At 55.0% G+C, this 15,924-nt stretch overlaps 2 protein-coding genes across 7 annotated transcripts in view; one reads left to right on the top strand and one right to left on the bottom strand.

Annotated features, from left to right (window-relative positions):
• Positions 1 to 14,059, bottom strand: part of SYNGAP1 (synaptic Ras GTPase activating protein 1) — a 39,126-nt gene extending 25,067 nt beyond the window's left edge. For all 4 annotated transcript variants that reach the window (XM_054557392.2, XM_024249111.3, XM_054557398.2 and 1 more), the window contains exons 1-4: positions 12,071 to 14,059; positions 8,803 to 8,924; positions 6,496 to 6,601; positions 148 to 239 (exon numbers count right to left, since the gene is read on the bottom strand). In XM_054557392.2, the coding sequence (XP_054413367.1) occupies positions 148 to 239; positions 6,496 to 6,601; positions 8,803 to 8,924; positions 12,071 to 12,137 (387 nt within the window). In that variant the 5' untranslated portion in view covers positions 12,138 to 14,059. The remainder of the gene's footprint in view (positions 1 to 147; positions 240 to 6,495; positions 6,602 to 8,802; positions 8,925 to 12,070) is intronic.
• Positions 14,050 to 15,827, top strand: CUTA (cutA divalent cation tolerance homolog). Of its 3 annotated transcripts, none has more exons than XM_002816754.6 (6): positions 14,050 to 14,300; positions 14,692 to 14,906; positions 15,077 to 15,136; positions 15,245 to 15,290; positions 15,418 to 15,467; positions 15,611 to 15,827. In XM_002816754.6, exons 1-6 carry the CDS (start codon positions 14,136 to 14,138, stop codon positions 15,735 to 15,737), a joined length of 663 nt encoding a protein of 220 aa, XP_002816800.1. In that variant the 5' UTR covers positions 14,050 to 14,135; the 3' UTR covers positions 15,738 to 15,827. The 3 variants fall into 3 exon arrangements, with proteins under 3 accessions (XP_002816800.1, XP_002816801.1, XP_063581524.1); XM_002816755.6 differs by having other exon boundaries at positions 14,253 to 14,428; XM_063725454.1 differs by lacking the exon at positions 14,050 to 14,300 and adding an exon at positions 14,464 to 14,516.
• The last annotated feature ends 97 nt before the right edge of the window (positions 15,828 to 15,924 follow it).

Below are 15,924 nucleotides of genomic sequence, written 5' to 3'. Positions count from 1 at the left end.
AGAGGTGGGGAGACACACACACACACTCTTTTTCTCACTCTCACTCCCTCTCTCCCCCTCCTGCCCTCTTTCTCAGACTCCTAGGGCCCCAGTTGGGGCTGGAGGGGAGGAGGCCCAGCTGAGCCACATCTGGTAGGCACCACTCACCGAGGGCCGGAAGGGCGCAGCAGGGGCACCCTCCATGCTGTACTGCTTTCCCCCTGGGACACTCTTCCTCCTCGAGCGACCCAAGTGGTATTCTGGAAGGGAGGAAATGGCCAGAAGGGAAGTTTGGGAGGGGGCCAGGAGAGACGCTGTTAACCCAGGTTCCCACCCCTGACCCCAGTGCATGCCCCCACCTCCCTCTGCCCCTCAGCTCCGGCCTCACCTACCCCCCGGAAAGCAGCAGGAAGAGCAGCGACGGCGGAGAGGCTGGCAGCGGGAAGGAGGGGGCAAGGAACCTGAGCAGGAGCCCCCTGAGGGGGATGGGGTGGGAGGCCTTAGGCCCATGACTGGGGCTGGCAGTCAGCAGGGGAGCATGGCTGAGAGGGTCAGTAAAACCCCAGTAATGAAGGACACCAAAGATCCAGGGAGGCTAGGTCCCTGGTGCCCACCCACCCCAGAAGGGGCTAGCTGTGGGGAAAGATGGGTTAAAGGTCATTGCCCGTAGGCAGGCTTTCCTCTTCCCCCTGGTGGGCACATCTTCCACCTGCCCCCCACCTCCTGGAACCCCTGTCTGTCTGGAGGGCCAGGGCTGCCTCCCATGACCCCCTCCCTGGACTGGAGGGGGAGGTCTTGGAAGAGACCTGTGAGGAGTAGCAGGAGTAGAAGCCGGGGACAGAAAATCCAAGGAAGGGGCAGGTGGGGGGAGGGGAGAAGGAGCCGGTTCCACGTGCACTGCAGTGGCAGGGGCTCAGAAGGTTGGGGGGGAGGGGAAAAGCAAAGAATGCAGGGGAGTGGGCAGGGAGCAGGAAGGATGGGCAGTGGGGGTTCTGGGGACTCCCAAGTAAGGATAGGGAGAGGAGGAGGAGGGGAGGTGAATGCGGATGCAGCTCAGTCTGCCAAGAGCCTAGAGGGATGGCAAGCTCTGAAAAAGGAAGCTGAGGCTCGGCTGCAAGGGAATTTAGAGGGGCCGAGGGGCTGGAAGAGAATGTAAGTGGGGGGATGCCAAGCTCCGGCTCCAGCTCCAGAATGGCTGCCCAGGCCTGGGCTCCCCCCTCAGCCCCACAGTCACCACTGCAGCCAATGGGGGGGCAGGTGCTGCATCAGGGGCGGGGCCACCATCTCCACGGCAACAAGAAGCTACAGGCTGGAAGGAGGGGGGTGGACCGGAAGAGCTGCCTGTTAACCCTCTAGGTTCCAGAACAGAACAAGGGAGGACCACAATTATATTTTCACTATCTGCTTCCAGAATTGCAGGTTGCCTGCAAACTGCCCTAGAATCAGTCCCCACCTTCCCTTTACCTGTAAAACCCAGGTGTTAGAAGGTTTGCATACAAAAATGTGGACCCCATGACACGAGAACCCTATCACTCCCTCAGGAACAGGTGTATAGTACAGAAACATATACTGAGCTGTGGAGGTACGTGTATATGAGAACCACAATACAAAAAAATAACTGGGGATCTATGTGCTTTTGAGACATACAGACAACTGTGAGCACGGGCATAGCACGGATCCACATTCTGAGACCCTGAGGCCCACACACCCCACAGGATACATGCTTTGACATATGTGAGCACTGCAACAAGGGAGTACATACTTGAACCCAGTTACCCACATGAGAGCTGCTGGTGTGGACTTTGTGGCCCAAGTCTCTTGGGCAATCATGTGGACAGCACACTACAGAAATGGACCTATAACCCTAAGACACGCATGTCCCCATGCAAGGGAATTCCAGTTTAACCCCTGAAATACATGCTTGAGTACACCGTGATCCTGACCACAGAAAGGTATCCCCATATCTCAGAAGCACAAACATCCTTTCATTCACGTGAAAAGTACAACCACATCCACTCTGTCTCAGGACAACCCCCTTTCCTCCCCCAGCCCTTCTCTCACTCTAACACAGGCATCCAAGATTGCCACCAGAGTAAAGAAAAACCAGGAGCAAATGTGTTAATTATCCTTCTGGTACACACTAAGCAATGCATCCAATGGTTCAGGATATCTCTTCCCTAGTAACATTTTTTCTGCATTTCTCAGGTATGGCTGCCTCACTCTCATTTCAGGGAACCGAGCTCAGCCATTATTTTCATGTGCAAGCTCACCTAATAAAGGCATAAAGTCTAACTTTAAATGCATTAAAATTCTGCTTTGGAACTAAAGCATTAACAGAAGAACAAATTTGCTAATTGGCTTGCTTGGTTCTTGGAAGTAATATAACCTTACACATATTACCAAGAACTAAGATCCATGAACTCACTCATAAGTCACAGGTACACAGAGGTCACATACACATATGCTTATTAAAGACTTTTGTTGCCGCAGGAAAAGAATAGCAGAAACACAGAGAAAAGGGGGGCAGAGTGACAGAAACACAGAACATCCTGTTATTAGTGCCGCATGCAGTGACATGTACAGAGAAAACAACACACACCCGTGTACACACACACACAGCAAACCTGAAAAGCACAAACTGTGATCCTGGGTCTCCATGTCCCATGCCTGCATGATGTATACACGCATGCACACACATAACAGCCACCTACACAAACCCGTAACACAGGCATTGTGCACACACCCACACATGTACACACCCTGTGTACACACACAATGGCACTCACACACACACAGCAAGGGCTTGGACTCCTGCCCCTCCAACATCTCTTATCTTGCCATCACCCACAGACTCTCCCCCTGCCCTCTGAATCCCTAACCTTCCCTTTGGCCTTTCTTCCTCTCCACACCCAGCTGGCAGCTCTCAAGGGGAGCCAGGGGAGGGAGGTTGCCAGAGAAGGGCGAAGAACAGGGTTGGACACAGAGCAGAGAAATGGGAGACAGAACTCTGTGCTGGGGATATGAACCTCTAATGACAGTCCCTGCCATGACAAGGCCTCACTGTGAGCCAGCCCGTATGCCTGAGTGGCCTTTCCTGATCCAAAACCAAGCCTGATCCTACAAGGCCTACAAGAATCCAGTGCTTTCTCCCATCTTCTTCCCTTTCTTCTTTCAGAGATCACTTTACCAGAAGGCCTGACTCTCTCCTCCCCACTGCCTCCCCAGCTCCCAGACCCCTTCTTCTCCCACCATCTCTATCTAGTTCCCCATCTTAAGCTCTTATCCCCTGTTCTCTCTTCTAAGTCTGGCTCGGCTTTCTCCCACATTCCCATTCTCCAGCTATTCTTTCTCCCTGGCCTGCTGTCTGCTCTCTTCTTCAAGCCTCTCTCATTTCTTCTCTCCTATCTCCTCCCCACTTTTCCTCTTTACCCCATTTCTTCCCTTTTTGAGCTTTTCTGTCCCCACTTACTGACCAAGCAGGGCTTACACCTGCCCAGCCCAAAGGTGTTTCATACACAGTAGAATTCCAAGGAACACATTCACACACTTACTCCCCCAAGCCACACCACCCACATCCAGACACGCCCTGGACACCCATACTGGGATTGACACAGATACTCAGGCCAGTGCTGGAACACACATGCAAAGACACACACCTGCCACCAGGGACACAGAAAATCCTGCTCATAGGGCCACACATTCCCACACACAGAAGGCTGACAGGAGGTGAGCCCCAGCCAGGGATATGCACGCTCAGGGTCAGAGGTGACATGGACCAGCAAGGCCGCGGACTGCCCCACAAGCCCGTGGCTGGCCCAACAGCCCCCTAGGCAAGAAACAGGCAGAGGCAAGATAAGACAGGACACACTTGCACAAGGCTGGCTGCACATGTGTGCACGAGGAACTGGGCCCCCGTGTGCACATGGCACCGACACACAGAAGACACGAGCATGGGCACGAACACACACGCGGACACACGGGCTGCTCCTTCCACCAGGGGCTCCAAGATCCCACACACACCGGCCGCCCCCGCGTGCTCAAGACCCTGTCCGCACGAGGCCAGTCCCCGACCCTCCCGTCCTCCGCTGTCCCCCTCCGGTTACCATAACTCCCCCCACTCGGAAGATGCAGCGAGAACATGCGGAGGGAGCAGCTGCCGCCGCCGCCGCCGCCACCGCGGCTTCCCCACCCCCTCCCCGCGCCCACGCACACGCGCGCCCCCGCCCCACGCGCGCGGCGCCCCCCCTCCACGCGCGCTCCTAGTCCGCCCGGCCCCGCCCTTACCTCGCACCGCCCCCCCGGGGGGGTCAGGGGTGTCCCCGGTGGGGGAGGGGCCCCGCCCCTGCGCGGGGGAAGGGCGGGGTGCGGAGGGAGAGGGGGCGGTACGGACCGGCTCGCGCCGCCGGGCGCGGTGGGGGCGGCGGCGGGGCCCGGGACGGCCGGGACGGCCGCGCGGTGACGGCCGCGGGAACGGCTCCCTCCGCCGCCGCTCCCGCCGCTGCCGCCGTTGCCCGGGCCCCGCCGCCGTTGCTAGGCGACCGCTGCTGCCGTGGCCGCCTCTGTCACGAGCCCCGTCGCCCGGAGACAGCGCGAGAGAGACGGGGGAGGGGGGCAAGGGGACCCCCAAAACAAACCAGGCCACCCACCATCCCCTCCTGAGCAGGACCCCCCCACACACACAAAACCGCGGAGAGAACGAGGGTTCGCGGCTCCACCCAGCAGAGGAGGAGCCCAGGATTCCAATGCCCCTCAAAGGTCCGGCGACCTCTCCCGGGCTGGAGAGTCCACAGCCTCAGCAAACACCTTTGCATAGCCAAGTCCCCAAGGTCCCAACGACCCCTATGTCCACTGCACATCCTCCATGCCCTTTACACATTCCATGTCTGCCTGAAGACCCTAAACGTTCACCTCCTATCAACTTTCGCTAAGCCCTCCCCCCAAATACATATGCCCCTGGAACCCCTCCCAGCCCCTACTGAACTCCAATACAGCAACCTCCACATGCCACCTCAACTCCAAACACACACGGTGTCCCCACCCAAAACACACGAGAGACCCCCGCTAGAGACCCCTAGACACTGAGGACTCAGGATAAGGAGAAAGATGGGGAATAAGTGGGCAGATCTGCCAACCACAGGACACATGATAAACATGGTCTATGAGCATGTGACCATTCTGGCCTGGAAACGCAGGTATACACACATGCACACAAACACACACATCTTCCCCAGACATGAACATGACATACACACATATACATATACACACAGATGTGACAGACATCACACACATTCTCTGTATACACTCCACCACCACCTGACTTTGCCTCACAGAGATGTGCTACCCACACACCCCGATGGTATGGGGTTTCCATGACAATGACACACATCCCTGACCACCCACCCACCCACCCAAGGTCCCCAAACCGGCCCACAAGGCTAGTAGGGCCTGGACCTATCAGAAGGCTGGAAGGAGCCAAAGGATGGGGACAGGTCACTGGCTCTCTAAGGGAGAGAAACTGGTAGCTTGAATTCCTGAGGGGAGGGGGAGCTGGTGGGAAAAAGGGGTCACCTGGGGGTTGGAGGAATGGGGAACCTGGATCTCTGGGTCCGGGAAGGGAAATGCAGTGGAAGGGGGCAGTGACGAGGGGGTTTCCGGGGGCTGAGGGCGTCTCTCTGCACCTTGGCTGCAGATCTCTGTTCTCTGCCTTCATCTCCCCTCACTGTTCCCATGGAAACCTTTTAAGCGAACTTCTCAGGAAGACAAAAATCTTTTTTTAAATGACTAAAGAGGGGGTTGGGGGGGGCAGAAAGGGGGAGGGAGGGGAAGAGACAGATGGAGAGAGGGAGAGAGTTGGAGAGACAGACCGCGCAGATAGCTCTACAGACAGAAAGGAGATGAGATGGGAGTCTGATGGACTTTCGCCGGGAGCAGAGGGGAGGGACGGGGTAATCAAGAGGGGTACAGAAAATAAGAGAAATCAGGGAGGAAAGAGAAAGGAGGTGATACAATTGCAGAAAATAGAAGCAGCTGATGAGAGGAGAAAAAAGGGGGCAAGAAAAGGAGACCTCAAGGACTGAAGGTCCGGAAGAAGAATCAGGAGCATAGGGGTGGGGCAGAGGTCTGGGGGGAGGGCAGGAACTAGGTCATTCTTTCCAAGATCCCAGACCAGGGGCTGGGAGGGGCAGGGGCAGGAACACACGGACTGGAAGCTAAAGATCTAAGGAGACTATTTTTACAAGCACCAGGAAAATAGTCAAACTTCACTGCTGGAGAGGAGAAAGGGAGCGAAGCCGAGCGAGGACCCACAGGGGCCTCTCACCCACAGCCCCTGTCCCGCTCCACCTTCCAGAGGAGGGCGCCATCTCCCCTCGGGAAGCGAGACTTTGTCTCCGCCTTCTCCCGCCCCCGGCCAGCTCCCGCCGCTCCCCGACGCCCCCGCCCCGCCAGCCCGGTCCACCTTCAGCCCTCTCCCCGCGCCTGTCCGGGTCATGAGAGCCTGCTCGGCCGCCGTACCATGCTCGCCGTGGGGCCGCCCCTCCACCGGCACGGAGACTGTGCGTCTCAGCAGTTTGTTGCGACTGGACTCGCTCCTCCGGTCCCGGATCAGTAGGGGGTGTATCTAGCGGAGGTGGGGGTGTGTCAGACCTCCCTGGCCCACGCCGCCCCTCCCCTCCCTCTTCCCCCCTCTGCCCCCTCCCAAGAAGGGCGGGCCTCCCTTTCCCCCTAAGCCTGCCCACTTTTTCTGCCCCGGCCCCTCCACACTTGGTGACTGGATCTCTCCCTTCTCTCCCCCCGTCTCTCTCTATCATTCTTTGCCGTCCCACCCTCTTCTCCCTCCATTTGTCTTGAAACACCTTCCCAAGAATTCTCCCAAACCCTACTCAGCTCTTGTGCAACTCTTCAGAAGTTAGCTACTTCCTGAATCCAGTTTTCCCTTGACCTTCAGTTCCTCCATTCTCCCTGCTTTCCTCCCAACCTCCCACCTCCCTTACCCCCTTCTCTCCCTCCGAGCCTGTCACGGGGGTAGCAGAAGCTGCATTTATAATCAGGATCCACAGCTTGTCTCCCTCCCACGGCCCGGCTTGCGGCCAGACTGGGACCCAACCTCCCCTCCCCCCAGAGGGCCTGGTCACCTTCCCCCACCTTTCATCTCCTTCCATCACCCGACCCAGCATCTCTCAGTTCCCTTCTTCCCCTCAGCCATCACCTTTCCCTAAGCTTCACACCCCACTCCCCCTGTCCACCTCCATCCCTACCTCCATACACCTCCACCCCTGCAGTCTCCTCCACCTCTACAAAGAGCCACAGGAACAGACCCCTCACTATCCTCCAGCCCCAGTTCCACCACCCATCCAATTCCAACTCCCTGCGTCTGTTCAGGCTGCTCATTTTCCCAATTCCATCTACTCCCCCTCCCACACACACGCCCTTCCTGCTCCAGACCGGCCATTCCTACTGCCCCTCAGCTTGCTGGCCACTGGTCCCTTCAGTCTGTCCCTATCTCTGTCATTCCTTCATTACCCCAATCCATTGTCTTCCCTCTTCATCCCTATAACAGTCCCCACTCTTGGTTCCAGTTTCCCCCATTTCTCCTACAGACTCCAAACCTTGTTCTAGGGGTTTGACCACAGTCACTCAAATGTCTCCCAATGGTGTCCAAAACTTAGACTCCCCAAGCCACCTCTCCTTTCAAAGTCACCATATCCTCTCCTTAACACCTCTATTTTACTCTGTGGCCTGGAAGCTGTCTACCCAGCCATCTCTCCACACTCTCACCTGCCCCCACAGGTCCCTTGACACTCTAGTTAGCCCTGACTCGAATTCTAACCCTTCCTCATGACACCATTCCCAATAACTTTCAGGGCCCATCTCTCACCACGTTTGGTTTTCCAGGCTACCCTACCATTTTTTTAAAGCTTGTCCCCCAAATCACCCCCATTCCCTGACTCACACTTGTGGGGAACCCTTCCAGTTTTCATCCTCTATTTCCTCCAATGGACACTCCTGCTGACCCAGCTCCCAAATCAGAACCCACACTCCCCTGGCTCTCAGATCTCCATACCTGGCCACCACCTCCCATAAGAGGCCTCTGTCCGTTTCATCTCCTTTACTCTGGCTAGTCCCTGCCCCTACTCCACTCGTACTCCTTTAGATAACTCCACATACTCCCAGTTCCCCTCCCTTATATTCCTTCCTGATGTCCAACCAGTCCCTTACAGAAGCCCTCTCAGTGTCTCTCTAAACCTTGATCTCAGTCACCGTCACCCTCCCAGTCTTCACCCGCATCATGCCAAGATCCACTGACCTCAGTCTTCTCTCCCAGTATCCTCCAGCTACCTAAAACCTTCTCTATCCCCTGCCTTTTCTCTGGGTCCTGCAATTTCTCTCCTTGCACTCTGCCCCCTGATGGAGAAAGGACTGGGAGTCTTGCTCAGTGGGCAAAGCAGAGAGGGGTCCTGAGGATTGCTTTGGTGGGGAGGGCTTTCCATGTCTTCACCCCTTCTCCAAACCCTTCAGTTCCCCTTCCCCATTCTAACCTATCCTACAATATGGACAGTGTGAAAACAGGAGCCTCCCCACCCCCAAAATCTTCAGAACCACATCTCCTCCCCAACACAGCTCATAACCCTCAAAGACTCCCTGCCCAAGATGAGAGAATGACTACCCCTCTTGTCACACTCCAACCCAAGTCTCAATGGCCACCCTCCTGCCATTTGCAAATGTTTCTTCTTTGTCTGCCTTCTTTGTGGCTCCCCTTCACTAATGAGGACTCTCCCCATGCTCCCACATGCGTTTTCCCAGCCTTCTCACCCTGCTCACCTCGTCCTCATCCAGCATGAGCAGCTGGTTCCCCGAGATGATGCAGAACCGAGGGTTCCAACCAGGACGATCATACGGGGAATGAACGTATTGGGTTCGGTGCATAGAGGGTCCCCGTACATCTGGAGGACAGAGACACACAGAAACAGTAAGGGAGGCTCTATGCATTTGGAAGCAGAGGCCTAAAATGGCAAGAAGAGAGTCCACAAAGTGAGAAGGGGACCCCACCGGCCTTCAGGAGATCACAGTTGAAAGTGAGGCACCTGGCAACTCTAAAGGAACACAAGACAAGCATTTATGCATAGGGGAAAAGAGGAGAGGATCACATCACAGAAGGCTCTGGAGACTTAGGGGAAGAAATGCAGAGTTTCAGGGATGGGAATTATATGACAGAGAAAGTACACGTTTGGGGGCAGAGAAAGATGAAGGAGCTCTCCATCTACTTCAGGAAAATAAGGTGGAGGTGCCGCAAAATTGGCAGGAGAAAAACAGAGAAGTTGGTGTCAGATATCTGGGTAGAGGAAGGCATCCAAATAGCTGCAGAAGACAAGAACTTGGAAGGTGGCACCACCCCTCTATAAAAGAGTATGAGGAAAGCTACACGGCTGTGGGAAAGAAGGATGGGGTGTGTGTGTAGGAACATTGGGATCATGAGATTCTGAGGGCTAAATATCTAGAAAAGAAGAAGTCGGGGAGCTTACCTGTTCACAGTCAGAGACATGAGAGGGGCTCCCCTCCCAACTCTTCCCTCCTCCGTGCCCTCCTCCCCTAGTTCAACCCTGTTCATCCTTTAGGGAAAGTTCTGGTTCTTCTGGTGGTAAGGAGAAGATGGCTTTTGTCGGCCTCTGCCTGTGGAGGGGCCAGGGCAGAAGCTGGGAAATATGCCCTTGTTTGGACGAGTAGAGACCAAATTTATCTCTTCCCCCATTCAGTGCCCAGAGATTCAACACTGCCCCCACCACCTAGTCTCAGTGGACAGGATGGAAGCCACTCCATAGGTCAGGAGTCTTCCCAAGGCACAGTGAGGAGCTTGAGGAAGAAAGATGTCAGGGGGAAAGAATGGAATATCCAGGCCTGGTGACATAGAGGGGGCTCCAAAGACAAGAGCTGGAGATGGGAACAAAACTTTCAGAAGAGAGAACAGTAGACCAAGTGTCACCCATGGCTGAGATGAGCCCAGGGTCCTCCTTCCCCAGCTCTGTTGTTCTTGCCATGCCACTCTCCCTGCAAACTGCCTCTCCTTTAAACCCCAATGCCACACAGGCCCTATTGAAGTAAGAGAGATGTCACATTGGCAACAGCAAAGAGCTAGAAATTAGGCTTAAGGTATCAGATTTTAGATGGAAAAAAGATCAAACTCTGACACCTTTATGGGATAACCATGAGTATATTGCAGGAGAACTGGTCTTTGAGCTTCATTCCAACAGAATGCACTGAGTAGCAGAGTTTTGCAAATTCAGCCCTTTTCTGTCTATATATATGTCTCTCAAATTTACCCAACCTCCAGATCACAGTGAGCGATGAACCCTCAGAATGTCCACCATCTAGAAACCACATACTTTGAAACTCTATCTCAACCCATCTCAGAGACTAACTAATGTTCTCTAGACACAGAGATCACCAATACCTAGCCTCTGAAACTACAGACATTGCAGGCAACATGCCCACCGCACTTAGACACTTGGTATACCCAGAGGAAAAATCTGTTGATACACATAAGCATTTGGGGAAAGGGCTGGTTCAGGCTGCAGCCAAGGGAGGCAGGTTAGACTTCAGAAGGCATCTTTCTCCTGGCAGCAGGGAACTTAGGAACAACTCTAGAAACACACACACACACACACACATAAATACTGTCTGGACTTGGTGAAGAATGATTCTGGGAGGCAGATGCAAGAGGCAGAGGAACATGGCTGAGAAACGGGAAATTTTTACTAAGATGAGAAATCCCTCAAGGGCTGAGATGGGGATCCCTTGTTCTAATCATCAAAACCTGTGTCTTTGTACCCCAAATCTCCAACACCCCAATAGGTAGAGGAGACAAGAAAAGAGAAATGATAATAAGAGTTGAGGTATTAAGGGAAAGTGGGTAGGCACAGACTTGTGGTGACAAGGAATGGTCTGGGAGACAAATAATTGGAGTAGATAGAAAAGGAGGCAGAAATGATGGTAAATGCCCAGGGGCAAGGGAATACACCTGAAGGGCTCGACTGGACATGTGTCAGAGCAAAGGAGGCAGACCTAATGCGGGGGCTATGACAAGGGGTCAAGACCGACTAGTAGAGAAGCGATAGAGATATAAGGGAGCGACCACATAGAAAAGAGATAGAGAGAGGCAAGGAACACCAGAGAGGGGACTGATATAGGGGAAGGACAGAAGGGGGACTCATATAAGGAGCGGACACCATATGGGGGGAAAGATATAGGTGATGGACAGCAGAGGAGGGAGGGGGAATGGAAATAAGGATTGGAGGGGTGGGGGCAGGGGGTAAAAGTGATGAAGTGAAGACAGCATTAAGACCCCAGAGGTTACATTTTACTGGTCAAGAGTCTTTAAGAGGCTCAGAGTCTGGGGCAGGATCCTAACCCGTCCCCTACTCCCATCGTTTAATCTTACTTGTACTACCACCCCCCCAAGCACACATAATTTGGCCCTCCCCCTGCCCTGGTCTCCCCTCCCCCACCATTCCCTCTCTCTTCTCTCTTCCCTCCATCTGGACCCTCCATCCCCCCGCCCCCCACTGCCTCCCTCTCTCTCCATCTGGCCCCTTCTCTCCCTCCATCCTCCTCTCTTTTTCCGCCCCTTACCATACTCTGAGTCCCCCATCAAATTCTCCCCCCACATCTTCTTGGCTTCTCTTTTCACCCCTATGTTTTCATTTCTCCTTCCTAGCCCCTCTCCCAAGACTCTGTCCCTCTATTTCCTTGATGTTTTCCTCATCACTCAGCTCCCACCCCCAAATTATTTCTGCAGCTTTTTCCCCAACCCAATCCTTCTACCTTCCCACCCCTTTCTGGCGCTTTCTTTCCCCTTCATCATTTTCCCTTCAGCCCCCTTTCAAGGCCCATTTCCTGGCCCCTCCATCCCTTATCTACCCCTATCCCTCTGGCCTCCAATCCCTCCTTCCCGGTTGCTCCCACCCCTGCCTTCCCGGTCCTCCCCTCTCCCTCCATTTCAGCCGCTCCCTTCCCTCGGCCCCGACTCTCCCCCGCCCCCTGCCCCTCCCCCTGTTGCCCCCCATATGGCCCTCCCCCTCCCCCCACCACGTACCTCTGAAGGGGGCATAGGACATCGCGGGGATGCTCCCCCGATGGATGGAGGCTCGAGACCTGCTCATCAGGCCTGGGGGGAGGGGGCGGGGGGACGGGGGAGAAAGAAGAGAGAAAGAGGGGGAGAAAGAGGGGGAGAAGGAGGAGGAGGTGGAGGAGGAGGAGGAGGAGAGAGGAGGAGAGAGGAGCAGAGAGAAGCAGAGAGGAGGAGAGAGGAGGAGGAGGAGGAGAATAAGAGCCAACGGCAGCAGCGGCAGCCGAGAGAGAGGGGGGGCGGGGGAGCGAGCGAGAGCGAAGAGAGCAGGAGGAGGAGGAGGAGGGAGAGACTCTGCAGCCCCCACCCCTACTCGGGGAGGCCCAGATTGTGAGAGAGAGAGACCCCTGACTCAAAAACACACCAGAGACAGACAGAGGTCCTAAAGATGCAGACCCCAGACCCTGAGACAGAGAGACCCTAGACCCACAGAGAAAGATACTTCACCGCCCCCCACTATGGGTTAATTTGAGACACAGGCCCAAAATCTAGAGGAAAAGAGACTCCTGATTTAAGGAAAAAACGACCCCAGATCCCCCAGAGAGAGGAGCCCAAGATCAAAATCTGAAAATCCAGTCTCAAAAGGGTTCTCCATACCTACAGACATCTTAGACTCCAGACCCTGAGATGATGATTTCAGGGACCAGGACCTGAGACCTAGACTCAGAAAAAGATGAGGCCCAGATTCAGAAAGAGCCAGGTGTAGAATTGGAGCTTAGAGAACTCAGACCTAGAGAGAGACCCCAGACTCAGATCTCAGAGACTGATAACTTAGAGACAGATACACTCCTGACTTAAGGGGAGATAGAGACTTCAGCTGGTCCGGAGATGGACAACTCAGAGACCCAAAATTTATGAAGAAGACTTCGAAAGACCTCAGAGTGCAACCACAGATCCTGAAACATAGAAACCCCCCCAAACCAAAAGCATAAAAGGAAACTCAATCCTAAGAAAGATCTCCGCACAAATACTGAAAGACCCCTCCGAAATCTGTCTCAGAGACAAACTCCAAACTCAAAGACAGAGATCTCAGGGAACCTCCCCTCCCCACTTCCCTGCCCTAGAACCTCCGAGAGGTATAACCCTGACGTCAGCCTGGGAAACTCCGAGGCATCCCCACCACCAGACCAATGACCTCAGACCTTGAAGGGAGGGGAAATATTGGGTGGGGGCAGTGGCAAGAGCTTTTTTCTCTGCACCTCCTCCCACCTCTCTGCCTCTCATTGGCCCCTCTCTCCATTTTTGGGTCACAGGATGTGCTTGGGCCCCAGGGAAGTTATGTAGGGCAGGTCCTGGCTCCTCGGGGGATGGGTTAGGGAAAGAAGACCCGAGGCTGAGAGGTGGACCAATCCTGGGGAGTGGAATAGGCATGGAAGAGGGGACAGAAGGACCATCACCACTGTCCCCATCCTGCAGCCCTCGTTCTCCTTCTCTCTGATTCAGTAGTCTGTCTCAAGCTTTGGGTTTTCAATTAAGATGGCTAGGCCCCATTTTCACCATCCTCTACCACATTTACAGGGTTTCGCTCTGTTTTAAAATGCTTCTTTCGTCACCTAGCTATTGTCTTGCCATGCCCGTGCCTGCCTAATCACTCCCTGCTACCCAGGGTTGTTCATTCCCAAACCCAGGCATATCTCTGTCCCAACTAAAAGGGCAGGGGGCGCTCTCTTAACCCCTGAGGTTGGAGTGAAGGGTCCTTCTCAGACCCTCCCACTCCTTAAGGCCTCGGAAACAGTGCAGGGGAGGTCACTAGGCACACTGTGGGGTTTAAGGATGATTCCCCACTCCACAGCCTGACGCATCGACTATGCGGGGTCTCTGGCCCTCCCTTTCCTGGAGCCAGCTCTCGCCTCACGTGGCCTGCGGAGCTGGCCTGTGATTGGCCACTTGGCGTCACTCACTGAGTGCCGCCGCCGGAGAGGACCGGCCCCCTCACGTGACAGTGGAACGCCGCAGCGGCTCTCAGCAGCCAGCAAGTGGTAGTTTCGGGTTCACACGGAAACGGGCGTGCCATTTCCGCGCACGTCTGCAGATGCGGTGGTCGATTGGTCAAGTCTCCCATGGCTCCTCCCTCACCAGGAGGCGGGCAAACCGCGCCATGAGAGGGCCAGGATTGGCTGGCTCTGGAGGCGCGGGTGGTCCTTCTTCTACTGTCACATGGTGCGCGCTGTTTTCTAATCACGTGGCTGCCACCCAGGTAAGAAGAGGCCGCTCTTCCTGGGGTTGTTTCTCCGTGTGACGTGTGGCCTTTGAGATCAACTCTCCTGTACCAGCGTAGGCCGCATGAGTGGGGGGCGGGCTCCCGCGGTCCTGCTCGGCGGAGTGGTGAGTGACCGGCCCCGCCCCGCCCCTTCCGGTCCTCGAAGCCTCGACCGCTACCTGCACCCCAAATCCCAGAGGTTGGCCCCCTGAGGTGTGAGTGAAATGAGCCTTTGCTTTATTTTCTAAGTTTCTCTCTCACCTTCAGGGGCATTCTTCAGGGGTGCGTCAGAGGGAGGGCAGAGCCTGAGGATCTAAGCGAAGGGTTCCCCGGGTGTAATTTCCTGGGCTGTTTGTGAGGAGAGATCGAATTCGCCTCCTGCTCTCAGGCCTCTCTGCTCCTGTCTTTTGTTTGGATGCCGGCGCTGCTGCCTGTGGCCTCCCGCCTTTTGTTGCTACCCCGAGTCCTGCTGACCATGGCGTCTGGAAGCCCTCCCACCCAGCCCTCGCCAGCCTCGGATTCCGGCTCCGGCTACGTTCCGGGCTCGGTCTCTGCAGCCTTTGTCACTTGCCCCAACGAGAAGGTCGCCAAGGAGATCGCCAGGTAGGGACCTCGATGTGCAGCGAGAAAGGATGATCATGAAGGGAGAGTTGGGGGTGGGGCAGAAGAGTGCTGCTTCCTCCTTTCTCCAGCTCTGGAAGCCTGTCTCTGGGCTGCCAGTACAAAAACTGGGGTCATAGGGTACTCTGAATGGGACTGTCTCTTCACTCCAGGGCCGTGGTGGAGAAGCGCCTAGCAGCCTGCGTCAACCTCATCCCTCAGATTACATCCATGTGAGTCATAGGAGTTGGGGGGTTAACCTAACTGTAGGAGCTGACTGGGAACCTCTTTCCTGGGGGAAATTCTTTGCTCCCCACAACTCTCCGCCTCTGACCTTTCAGCTATGAGTGGAAAGGGAAGATCGAGGAAGACAGTGAGGTGCTGATGGTGAGAAACATTTCCCCCACCCAACAAAATATCCCCAATCCCTGACCCCTTTAGCCTTTACCCCTCTTCTGAGAAACTGAACTCAATCCCACTCCTTGATTCAACCATGTTTATCTTTGTCCCTTAGATGATTAAAACCCAAAGTTCCTTGGTCCCAGCTTTGACAGATTTTGTTCGGTGAGAACTTTGAGATGGATGGGGTGAGGGTGTGTACTGTGTGGGTGTGACTTGCTGGGCAGTCTAGGGCTTGTGTGTGAGGGAGTGGGTTCCTTTGGGTAAATCTTTGAGTAACCCCCTTCCCCCACCCACCTATCTTGTAGTTCTGTGCACCCTTACGAAGTGGCCGAGGTAATCGCATTGCCTGTGGAACAGGGGAACTTTCCGTACCTGCAGTGGGTGCGCCAGGTCACAGAGTCAGTTTCTGACTCTAGCACAGTCCTGCCATGATGAACCCTGTTCCTGCCGTGATCCCCTCAATACTTCGCCTTCTGACTTCCAGGTGATGACTGGGCCCCCAATAAATCCTGTCTTTGGGTCTCTCTGCCTTTTGCCTGTTTTTTCCTTGTCATGTATGCAAATTTGTTGGGAGAATATAAGTGCTTCTAGTCCCTGTATTCTCTACATCTTTCAGAAT

This window comes from Pongo abelii, chromosome 5 (genome assembly GCF_028885655.2).
Source record: "Pongo abelii isolate AG06213 chromosome 5, NHGRI_mPonAbe1-v2.0_pri, whole genome shotgun sequence".
Lineage (NCBI taxonomy): Eukaryota > Metazoa > Chordata > Mammalia > Primates > Hominidae > Pongo > Pongo abelii.
Note: the sequence above shows the minus strand (reverse complement) of the source record. Positions and strands in the feature narration are given on the sequence as shown.

Excerpts from the sequence above, each read along its gene's own strand:
- CUTA (XM_002816754.6), top strand. The coding sequence starts at position 14,136 with ATGCGGTGGTCGATTGGTCAAGTCTCCCATGGCTCCTCCCTCACCAGG. Across the intron at positions 14,907-15,076 it reads GTCGCCAAGGAGATCGCCAG|GGCCGTGGTGGAGAAGCGCC; the intron begins GTAGGGACCTCG and ends TCTTCACTCCAG. Across the intron at positions 15,137-15,244 it reads ATCCCTCAGATTACATCCAT|CTATGAGTGGAAAGGGAAGA; the intron begins GTGAGTCATAGG and ends CTGACCTTTCAG.